Below are 12,858 nucleotides of genomic sequence, written 5' to 3'. Positions count from 1 at the left end.
CACGTCTGATAATAACGTAGCAGAGGAAGTGAAGGGGCGAATATTTATTGCCAATAAAAGTTACCATGGCTTAATTCGGCAACTAAGATCAGATAACGTCGCAAGGAAAACAAAATGCCAAATATAAAAAACCTTAATAAGACCGGTACTCACATACGGCTCAGAAACCTCGACACTCACTAAAAGAGAGGAAACATTGCTAGCCACCTTTGAAAGAAAAATCTTGCGACACATATATAAGGGCACAAAAGAAAACGGAATTTGGCGAAGAAGGTACAACTTTGAACTATACGAAATATACTAGAATCCGGATATCATAACATTCATTAAAATAGGACGGCTGCGTTGGATGGGACATGTAAAAAGAATGGAAGAAGGCGAAATACCAAACAAAATATTCAAACAGATGCCATAGGAAAAAGAACAAGAGGAAGACCGAAGCTGAGATATTTAGAAGAAATAGAAAATGATATAATAACCTTAAAAATAAAAAACTGGAGGAAAAAGCACGAAACAGATCAGAGTGGAGAAGAATCCTGGAACAGGCCAAGACCCAGAAAGGGCTGTCGAGCCAGTGATGATGATGACCCATTGGTTCACAACATTAATGACATCTACCAAAATCTCTCTGCTTAATATTTAACAGTCTATGTCATAGGACTACTTTCTCATATTCGAATTACTTTCATATTCTCATATTCGAATTATATATACACCCAAGAGCAAAAAAGTTAAGCGCAAATTTATGTCAAATATGTGGCATTTGTGGCGTCCTCTATGAGATACATCAACAATATGCATCAAATTATAATTCCTAATACTCAAAACTTCTACTTATAAATTTTTGTAAATAAATCTCCATAAACATGAAAGTTATGGCGAAAAATTAAATTTTAAATTTCAACTTTACCACCCTGTATCTTTCTTAATATCAACATTTTATTAAAGTAAGTTAAGTAAAATCGTAATATTTTAGAGTGTAGAATCTACTGTCTCTTTTTGTACAATTACTTAAGGAATAACCTGTATAAAAATTATTTGATTTCGTTATACAGGGTGTCCCAAAAGTAGTGGAACCGTCGAATATTTCGCGAACTAAACATCGGATCGAAAAACTGAAAAATACGTGTTCAATAATTTTCAAAAATCTATCCAATGACACCAAACACCAACCCCCAGTACACCCTCTGGAGGTGGGGTGGAGGGTAACTTTAAAATCTCAAATGGAAACCCCTAGTTTTTCTGGCAGATTTGGATTCATTAGGTAAAAGTAAGCAACTTTTATTCAAGACATTTTTTCGAACTGTGGATAGATGGCGCTATAATTGAGAAAAACAATTTATCCTGATACCATAAGTAAATTATCAAAACGGTCTAATATCTCGAGAAATACACTTCCAAATGACAAATCAAAAAAAAGGTTTTTAATACTTTTCGAAAACCTATCGAATAACACTAAACACGGTGGACACCCTCCAACCTACCCCCTGGAGGTGGGGTGGGGGGTAACTTTAAAATATTAAATAGCAACCCCCACTTTTTATTACAGATTCGAATTCCTCATGAAAAATTAAGCAACATTTATTCGAAACATTTTTTAGAATTGATGATATATGGCGCTTTAATTGGAAAAATAGGATTTATTAGCGCCATCTATCAGCAATTTTAAAAAATGTTTCGAATAAATGTTGCTTAATTTTTCATGACGAATTCGAATCTGCAATAAAAAGTGGGGGTTGCTATTTAGGATTTTAAATTTACCCCCCACCCCGTCTCCAGGGGGTGGGTTGGAGGGTCATTTTTGGTGTTTTTGTCGATAGGTTTTCAAAAAATATTAAAAACTTGTTTTTTGGTTTCTCATTTGGTTTTTCCTCGAGATATTAGACCGTTTTTATAATTTACCTATGGTATCAGGATAAATCGTTTTCCCAATTATAGCGCCATCTATCCACAGTTCGAAAAAATGTTTAGAATAAAAGTTGCTTACTTTTACGTAACGAATCCAAAGCTGCAAGGAAAACTAGGGGTTTCTATTTGAGATTTTAAAGTTACCCCCTACCCCACCTCCAGGGGGTGTAGTGGGGGTTGGTGTTTGGTGTCATTGGATATATTTTTGAAAATGATTGAACAGATATTTTTCAGTTTTTCGATCCGATGTTCAGTTCGCGAAATATTCGATCGTTCCACTACTTTTGGGACACCCTATATATTTAATACTAGTGTTCATGTACCAATCGCCATAGTTGTCGAGATATTTTATGTATCTGAATAAAATAAAAATACATTCATTACCAGAGATATTATGATGCTCAAGTAAAAACTACACAATACTTTCAAAAAACTTGAAATATTTGAAAACAGAAATAAGTTTTCATGATTTATCTGTCGACGAACGAAAAACAAAATGATTGATAGAATTTGCAAAACACATAGCCAGCCAGCAACAAGTCCGTGAACAGCTTAATTTCACAGCTACTTCTCCCGCTCTTTGCTTGCGGCAGCTCCATGTTCGCTCAATCCACTCTATCTTTCATAATCAATCTTGACAGGGTGTTGATGAATACAAATTAATGAATTAAGTGTATTAAAAGTTGAATTATGTATGAGGTTGTAATAATTCGGATTCAAATGAATTTGCTGCAAGGCTTATTTCGGTACTAGGTCGTAAAATCGAAGCAAGTGATTGCTTTTGAAGGATTTAGGGCTTTATTATATTGATCGTTTTAAACACCTTATTGTATTAAATTTGGTTAACAAAGTCCGCTTAATTTACCAAAGGCTGTAGAAATATGATAAACGTAGGAATTTTACAGCTGATCTTTATAAATGGTTCTCAAATTAGAATATCTAATTTAATAAAATTCAACACTTTTATCTAAAATAATTCTTACTATATTTATATCGTCTATATTTACTTTAGACAAATTTTTATTTTACTCATTTTTAATTAATTCCTTCCATATTTTCTCGTTTAAATGCAAATATTTTTTGCAAATATCCATATTTTCTCCTAGAAATTCGTTAATTTAAAAAAATACGATTTTAAAGAATTTAATAAAGTTAAAAAATATAGAGTTTTAAAAATGTAGTTTGTACAAAAAAATTGAGAAATGGGAATTCAATTATTTAGAATCTCCCATTACGTGTTCTATAATAAACTCGATTATTAACCCGGTTTATATACCTGCATAATTGAACAGATATTAATCTCCAATTGAAAAAATGTAAACAATTTATTTCCCAAAACCTTAAAAATGGTTTTAACAACTTTTAGAAGCTTAAAAAATGTACTAGGAAAAATGACGATAAAAGAAATATTTTAAAATTAAAACGGGAGAAGGCTAAGTTTAAAGTAGGTATAACTATTAGAATTAAGCGGAACGGAACAAAATGCAAAATTTTAACGCATGTCAAAATTGTGTTTTAAATGTATTCATTTTTTTTTTCAAATCCTGAGAAAACTAATAAATATTTTGGAAAAAGTTAAACGCAGAATGAAAGACTGTGTTAGCAGACAAAAGTAAGTTAATAATTGTAGTAACTTTTTAAATAGTTTTTAAAAGCAACAAGTACTTAATTGTAAATGTTATACAAAATTTGTATTGTAATAAAACTATTGCAATAAATTACATACCTATTTGGAAAATGAAAATGTAGTAGTTAATGCTTCGATTTGTTCAATTTTATTTCCAACAAAATTTCTGCCAATCTTTATCCAATATAGCGTTTTCTTACTCTATATTTTGTTGTATTTTAAAATTTTAATTTCACAAAAATGAAACTAATTTGATCAATTATCACATTAAGCAAATAATATGACTAACCCTCAAAAATTTTAAAACGTTCAGTTGGTGTGTCTAATTGGTTGCATTTTAATGAAGCTTGATTCACAACCTAATGACCCTAAAGGCGGGTATACATAATATGCGCTGTGCTCGGTGTGCGAGCCTCTCGCCCGCAGCATATTTGTTAGATTAGTACGTGTTTTCAAGTGGCACACAAACGGCTCGCACACGGCGCACCACGATCTAACTTCTGTCGGCTTTTCAACAAATGTTTTGATGGTTCGCAATACGTATTTGGACGGGTTTGCGAGTGGTTTGTTGGTTTTGGGGCGCCTGAGTTGAATATTTGTTATTAATGGAGTGGTCGGAAGGAAATATCAAACTTATTGATGATTACCGTGGAAAATGAAAATGAGATGATGACATTGAATATATTTAAACATGTTAGCTTGCAACCCCCAACTTGCAACCAACTTGCAACCAACTTGCAACCAACTTGCAACCAACATGTAACCAAGTTTCAACTCAACTTGCAACTCAACTTGCAACTCAACTTGCAACCAATCGGAATGAAACCAAACACTTCTCGATGAGAATAGGAGAAGCTACTCCCGACGCCGGCCGATATCGGATCTGATCTGATCGGAGAAAAACGGATCCAATGTAGGCACCCACATTTAATACTAATTATCTACAATTACTAAATGTTCGTAAGTTTCCTCTGGATCGCGGAAGGTTCGTCAAAATGAAAAATTTTAACGAACATTAACCGCTCCACGAACGCGCGGCGCTCACACGGCGCGGAGTTCGCGGCGTGGATATGTATCTCCGCCTTAATATACACGGGTTCGGTCCCCAATGCAAATTTTTATTTTTTATTTTTTTTATACATTTTATGATAATAGGTATTTATTATAGAATTTTTTCAGAAAATAAGTATTTAGTTAAAATGTTTGCCAACGATTGTTCAGAAATCATTTTTTTGCTGCATTTTCAATGTGTTTGTGTGTGTTATATTTTTTCCACGTACATTCTTTTTTTTTAACACGTCTCTCATTTTTACGAATGCAGCACAATCTAAACTTATGTTTCTGAGCAGTTCATATGTTTGGTTATTTCGCGTCATCTGATTATGTTATTTTGTGACCAAAATACATACATATTTCCACAACTTTTACTGGTGATTCCTCAATTTCTATTATGTCATTGTGGACGGCAGTCATCATCATTTTTGTTTTTCCATAGTTTATCTTTAAATCGACTATATGTGTTACTGCTGTAGTTGTTGTAGCATAACTGTGGCTTTTTCTAAGTCGTCTTTTATGAGAACAATGTCATCGGAACGTCGGACATGATTTGGTTTCTTTCTATTGATGTCAATGTTACCGGCCAAACCCGATTTCAGGACAAACTAGTTTGGCCTAGGCCAAACTAGTTTGTACTATCGCGGGTAGGCCAAACTAGTTTGTCCTAGGCCAAACTAGTTTTTCCTGATATAAATACACACACTTCAGGCCAAACTAGTTTGGCTTAGGACAAACTAGTTTATCCTGCTATAATAAAGACTCACACTTCAGGATAAACTAGTACGGCCTAATCTAAACCAATTTAGCCGTGTCGAAAGTAATTTAGCGAACATGTAAAAATGTAAAGACTTTTACATGCGGGGAATTCCCAAATCACGGCCCAACAGGGATGGCAAAAGAAATTATACGTCGATATATTATATCGTATAATACATCGAATGAAGATATTGATACAGGCCGTAAATCAATATATTCTTGTATAATTAAATAATATAAAAAAAAAAGAAATAAACGACGAGGTTTTCTCCAAAAATTAAAAAAAGCTACACTTACGAATAAAATTGAGTACGAATTAATATTGTTTTAACCAATTTTGAAAAAATGTGGAAACGTTAAATTATCCACGTCCGTCTGTCCGTCCGTCCGTTCGTCTGTCTGTCTGTCCGTGAACTCAACTCCCCCGTCATTATACCAGGTAGAATGACAAGTGATGTGTCAAATGAAAGCTTATAATCCAAGGATGGTACTAAGGGTGAGAAATTTGACCTAGACTGTCTGACCATCCGACCGCGAATATAACTCAACATTATTGTTTGTTTGTTAGGAATAATTATAATTTTAATAAAAATGATTATTTTTCCAAGAACAAAGTATTTTATTTAATTTATTATTGATATTAAGCCATATTAGTTCGCTGAATTACTTTCTTCTTCTTGGCTTTTTCCCATTATGAGTTTGCCGTTTTCGTATTTCGTAGCTGTGAGTTTTCCATTTCTCAGCAGGTCTTCCTATCTGTCTTCCTCCCCGCGGGTTCCAGCCCAGTAATCTTCTCGACCACCTATGCTCCGGCATTCTTTGTACATGCCCGTATTATTTCAAGGCTCTACTTTTACTACCACAACTTTGTTGTAATTGAGCATTCTACTGCTATTCTGTTTCATATTTCCTCTGTTCTTATTCTATCCTACCTGGTAATTTGAAGACACCTTCTCATAAACTCCAATTCAACTGTTCGTATTTTATTTCCTATTATTGTTGTCACTGGCCATCCTTCCGCTCTTGTAGGGTAATATGCACTATGCTATGAAAAATCCTTTTTGTTTTCTTTAGTTAGAGTGTTATAACATATCACTCCATGGAGTGCTTTCGTGGCTTGTTTTCCCCGTATTATTTTCACTTCTATTTCTTTTAAACAAGTGCCATTTCGGTTTATCACTTACCCCAAATACTTAAAAGTCTTACAACTCTTAATAGTGACTTCTAAACTTACTTAAATCAGCAACCAATCTGTAATCAATTATGTACTTTCGACTAGATTTAATTGGTTTAGACTAGGCTAAACTAGTTTATCCTGATATAAAAACATACACTTCAGGAAAAACTAGTTTGGCCTGAAGTGTGTATATTTATATCAGGATACACTAGTTTGGCCTAGAACAAACTAGTTTGGCCTAGGCCATACTAGTTTATCCTAACGCGCTTAGGACAAACTAGTTTGGCCTAGGCAAACTGGTTTGTCCTGAAATCTAGTCTAAGAGCTAGAGGCGAGAAATCATTGTCATAAGTAATATGGAGTTTGGCATGTGAAATGTATCTATTATATGTTAATAATAATGACCCCTTTCAGGCTGACACCTCAGTGGATACAGGGAGTAGCAATAAGGGATGAAAGGGGAAAGTTAACACAGTCATTAAAGGTTTTCACCTCCTATTTTGTTAAACCTCCATCGATTTACATGAAAATTGGTGAGTAGTTAGAGCATACCTCAAGAAATAAAACTGATAGGGTGCCAACGTGCGCTTTTACCCTGGGGGTGGATGCCACCCGTTCTCAGAGGTGAAAACTATTTTATTAAAAATAACCCCACTAATCGATAGAGGGACAAATTTTAAGCAAAATTTATTACCTCTAATTATTAAAATAAATCAATACTTTTTGAGTTATTAAAGATCAAAGATTTGAATTCTTCGTGAAATAAATGCATGATGTAATGCGGTTTTTCGTAAATAATTCAAAAACTGTAAGTTTTATCAAAATAGTTATGATTACCAAAATTGAAGATAATAAAAAACAAAAAAATTTCTTATTCGAAAAACCTTTGAGAATTAATAAAAAGTGAGTTATAGGTGATGGAATGTATATTTTTTTCGGCTAGTAGCGAAATCTATGTATTCAAGCTCAAATAACGGGAAAACGGTGGTGCATTTTATAATAGTACATTGTTTACCGGGTAGGAAAAGCTTAACATTCCTGGACGACTGTGAAGATTGCTAAGTCGAGGCGCAAGCCGAGACTTAGCAACACAGAGTCCAGGAATGTGGCTTTTCCTACGAGGTAAACATACTATTTTTCCGCAAATCGTTTAAAAATCGACAGATATTGATTGATTTAAAAAAAACGCGATAATTTTATTCCCAAATAAATGGTGCTTTGAAATTCCTAATAAAATTACTTGGGTTACTATGGAAACGTATTGAGGTTGAATTGTCAAACTTGACGCTTATAAATTTAATTGCTGGTGTTCTCGAAAGTAAAATGATAAGTGATGATGAAATTTCCATTCCTGGGACTCCTCCAGAGCTGGTTGAGGCAGTGAACACTGCTTCATTAGAATTATTGCCAAAGAAATCAAGAGAAAAGTACGAAAATGCATACAGACGTTTTATGGATTATCGCATGAGTAAAAATACGAGTTCTTTCTCAGAAAATGTTGTAATGGCATACTTCCTAGACCTTTGTTTAAAGATGAAATCTTCAACATTATGGGCCAATTATTCAATGCTGAAGTCAACCCTTGCACTTAAACACAATGTAGATATATCTACATACTCAAAACTTCGTTCTTTATTGAAACGGCAAGCTCAAGGTTATAGGGCAAAGAAATCTAAGATTTTAACGAAGGAAGAAATTGAAAAATTTATCCAGGAAGCTCCAGATAAAGAAAATTTAATGATTAAGGTAATTTACAAGGTTTTAATAGCAATGTGTTTTATATCATTTATGTAGAACACTAACAACTGTACGGAAATATCATTTCCTTACAGTAAGGAAATGACATTTCCTTACAGTAAGGAAGTCCTGACTTTTTCTTCAAGAAATTTTGACAGGAATGTCAAAATTTCCTGGCGATTTGCGGAAAAATATATTTACTGAACACTTGTCAAAGTACTTAGAAATATGTATCAAATGAACTCCCGGAAAAGTTGATACCATTAAACATTATGCTACAAACATTTTTCAAAATTTAGGTTCCAAAAATTTGGAGCTTAATTATTATATTATTTATATAAGTTTTTAAAATTGTTTTAAGACATTTATATAAAATATAGCAAAAATTTATTTGAATATTATGTCAAATGTGCCCATTATTGGACACCCTCAGTTTCTGTACATATTCAGTTTATACAGGGGCGGTTCTAGACCAAAGAAAGTGGGAGGCAAGGGAACACAACCGGTGAATAAACAAGATAACGTGCCTTTTTAACGAAAATTATAGTACAAAAGTACTATAAAAACTGAAGGGGGGGGGGCAGCTGAAGTGAAAAATAAATAGTATTTTCAACGAAAATTTTGATTTCGTTTATAAATTCGCAAAGTCCGTTCGTTCGTTCCTGCGTTGCCACCCCTGCAATATCTGGAGCTTATGTACCGATGTCAATGTAGTTTTGTCTCCTAAATCCAAATATGAAAACGGTATTTCGATATCTCAAACCATCTTCGAGATAACCGACCTCAAAGACAAGTTGCATCTCGGGACAGCAATTTATGATTTTTTAGCAATTTTAGATAGCGAGATAATTCTACAATGGAGACACTATACGTAAAAATGTTAATGAGAATTTCATATTATTTCAAAAATATATTGCTTCATATAAACTATAAAAGAATTGAAATATTAAATAAATAAATATTACTTATTAATTTTAATGTAAGTAATGTTAAATGGCAGGTTACAAATTTTTGGTGCTGTCTACCCAATGATTTATGTATTATGTATATTATACTGTATAATATACAGTGTGTCTAGTTAAGTTGGACACATATATTACGGGACACTTTTTTATTTTTATTTTACGAAATAAAGTTATAATTCATAAAAAGTTCTGCATCGTCTAAAACCTACGATTCAATCATTTGCAAATATAGCAAATTTTATCTATATTATAGGAGGTATTTTAAAAAATATCAATTTCGCTCAAGATTAAAGTACCTTTTTTCACACTGTTGTAAATTATTGTTACTACGAAAAATTGTTTGGAATTAAAAACTGTGTTCTAATATATGCAATAGTTGATATTATAATTAAATAATTAATAATTATTATAATAATGTAACTATTATCTACATTCTTCTAATAAAAAGAAAATATTTAATTTTTTTCTCAAATTAGAGATACCTACCAATCATCATTTTCATTTATAACTCTTTTATTATTAATTTTACGAACAAAAATTATTCTTCATAAAAAGATCTGCACGGTCTAAAATCCAAGATGCAATCATAAACATAAGATTATATAAATTTGTATCGATTTTAGTCGATGGATGTGTAAAAAATATGAATTTCGCTCAGGAAATTCGCTCAGTAAAGTGCTTTATAGCTCACAATATTTAAATAGTAGGATATAATTGCACATTAAACATAATTTTTAATTCTAAACAACTTTTCATAATAGCAATTTTCCATATTAGGGATTTAAATACATAAAAAACAAAGTTTTCGTTATAATAATGCATTTTTAACTTGATATATTTAAATTGTAATAAAACGAACTTGATAATAAATTATAATCCTAACTTCATTCCCGAAATTCCTTTAAAAATTATTCTGTTAACAAATTTCAAAATAAATATATAAATACCGTATGTTTTAATTTTCACTTTTTCCTAAAAACTCAAAACGGTTCTGTTATTTTCATCATCACTTGCTTAGCTTTGATGTTATAAACTTCATCTGGAGCTCACTTGATAGGTATTCTTGAGTACTTTGACTAGTGTTCAGTAAATATATTTTATAAAATGCACTGTTTTCCCGTTATTTGAGCTTGAATACTTAGATTTGGGTACTAGCCGAAAAAAATATACATTCCATCACCTATAACTCACTTTTTATTAATTCTCAAAGGTTTTTCGAACAATAAATCTCTTTTATTTTTTATTATTTTCAATTTTGGTAATCATAACTATTTTGATAAAACTTACAGTTTTTTAATTATTCACGAAAAACCGCTTTACATCATGCATTTATTTCACGAGAAATTCAAATCTTTGATCTTTAATAACTCAAAAAGTATTGATTTATTTTAATAATTAGAAGTAACAAATTTTGCTTAAAATTTGTCCCTCTATCGATTAGTGGGGTTATTTTTAATAAAATAGTTTTTACCCCCGAGAAGGGGTGGCATCCACCCCCATGGTAAAAGCGCACGTTGGCACTATATCAGTTTTGTTTCTTGAGTTATGCTCTAACTACTCACCAATTTTCATGCAAATCGATGGAGGTTTAACAAAATAGAAGGTGAAAACATTTAATGACTGCACCAACTTTCCCCTTTCATCCCTTATTGCTACTTCCTGTATCCACTGAGGTGTCAGCCTGAAAGGGGTCATAGTTATCAATATACAAGAGACACATTTCACATGCCAAACTCCATATTACTTATGACGATGATTTCTCGCCTCTAGCTCTCCGTCTAATCGGGTTTGGCCGGTAACATCAATACCCTTTGGGTCACACTCTAATCGTTTAAATGCGTATTGCATGAATGTTGTAAATACTTTTGGCAACAAAGAATCTCCCTACCGCCCTCTCTGTCAATTTTTGTCTTCTATGTCATACATTACAGTTGTTGTCGCCTTTTCGCATATATCTCGAATAATATTCGCATACTTGTAATCAATTCTGCATTCTGATAGTGATTTTAACATAGCTATAATATTCAGTTAATTAGACATAAATCAATAGATAATAATTTTAACCATTTTGACTTATTAAAAACTCAATTAATATAAATTGTTGTTTCAAACCTGCTTATTTAGAGTATATATTCTGGTAAATAAATATTTACCATAGCATTTGGCTTAATTATTACGTAGCTAATGCGGGAACTACTGGAAATATTTTACAGTTTTTATAACAAAAATTTTGTATTTACCTTTTTTCAAAAAACTGATCCTTAAGATGATTCTGGATGGGCATAATCGCGGAAGTTGTCGGAACCATTGGAGACACAACATGAAGAGGATGAATTCCACCAAACGACATAAGATAGGGCTGATATATTCTATAAAAAAGTACGATGAACATAAATAATAAAAAGCATTATCTGGTGCGAAATATAAAATAATGGTTTTCAAAATTAAATATTAATATATGCTGCCTCAAAAAATGTTTTTATTTTTTTTATTTCGAATTATTATACCGATTATATCCGAAAAAGTATTTTTAATACGCCACCAACAACGTTTATTTGGTAAAAATCTGTCTTCCTTAGAGCCTCCTTGAAAACAGGTAGACCTAGAAATAGTGCTATCGGGGATGGAGGAAGACAGATTTTAATTAAAACGAAACCGTAGATTTTCTTATTTTGTTAATGCCATACTCTGCATAGAGTACAAAGACTCGTTTCATATGGGCTTTCTGAACCGCAAAGTGGAATGTTTTCCTGGCGGTGCCTTTTGGTATGTTTATACCTGGGTTAAGCAGAAAGCTTAAATTGAGTCGAAATTCATTTCGCTTATTCCCCGTTAGAGGGCGTTCTATCCATACTGCGATATAAATTATTTTAATTTATATCGACAATCTACGGTCGGAATGGTAAAAATCTGTCTTCCTTAGAGCCTCCTTGACAACAGGTAGATCTAGAAATAGTGCTATCGGGGGATGGAGGAAGACAGATTTTAATCAAAACGAAACCGTAGATTTTCTTATTTAGTTTATTTAATTTTTTCTTTATTAATTTTTATTTTATTTCGTAATGTCAAACTCAATACATACGTCGGTTAAATACTTTCCTAGTATAACTCAGAAGAAAGACAATATTAATAATGTTGTGTTTTTGTCAGAATTGAAGTCATATATTAAAAATAATTAGAAATACCTTGGTTAGATATATATTTATTAGCAAAATAAGGTTCCAAATATTATAACAGAAGAGTAGAAAAAAATTAAAAAAAAACAATACTATTGAATTATTCCCGTTCTTAAAAAAATTATTAGCATCTTCAAAAGGATATAATTCAATAATAATATTACCAGCATATCAAGACAAATAACCGCAAAACGCCTTGATGGAGCAGAAAACTGGAAAAACTAAGAAAATAAGTAAGGAAGCTATGGAATAAAACCAAAGAATTGGAGAACTGGAAATTATACAAAATATCTCTTACTGAATACAATAACGGGACGAGAAGAGTGAATAGGAATCTTGGATGAGATTCTGCTAGAGTGTTTCCGATATATTCCCAGTCCTCTAGAATCCACGAGATTGTTTTCTAGAATCCAGCATAGACACCAGACATAATTAAAAGACCTTATGGCACCTTTA

At 32.2% G+C, this 12,858-nt stretch overlaps 1 protein-coding gene across 4 annotated transcripts in view; it reads right to left on the bottom strand.

The window, feature by feature from the left end:
- LOC114330181 (CUGBP Elav-like family member 1) overlaps positions 1-12,858 on the bottom strand; it is a 1,522,900-nt gene that overhangs the window by 1,373,053 nt on the left and 136,989 nt on the right. For all 4 annotated transcript variants that reach the window (XR_007696141.1, XR_007696140.1, XM_050642756.1 and 1 more), the window contains exon 3: positions 11,467-11,595. Coding sequence is in view for 2 of the 4 variants with exons in the window: in XM_050642756.1 (XP_050498713.1) it covers positions 11,467-11,595 (129 nt within the window). In the remaining 2 variants the exon portion in view is untranslated. The remainder of the gene's footprint in view (positions 1-11,466; positions 11,596-12,858) is intronic.

This window comes from Diabrotica virgifera, chromosome 2 (genome assembly GCF_917563875.1).
Source record: "Diabrotica virgifera virgifera chromosome 2, PGI_DIABVI_V3a".
NCBI classification, from domain to species: Eukaryota; Metazoa; Arthropoda; class Insecta; order Coleoptera; family Chrysomelidae; genus Diabrotica; species Diabrotica virgifera.
Note: the sequence above shows the minus strand (reverse complement) of the source record. Positions and strands in the feature narration are given on the sequence as shown.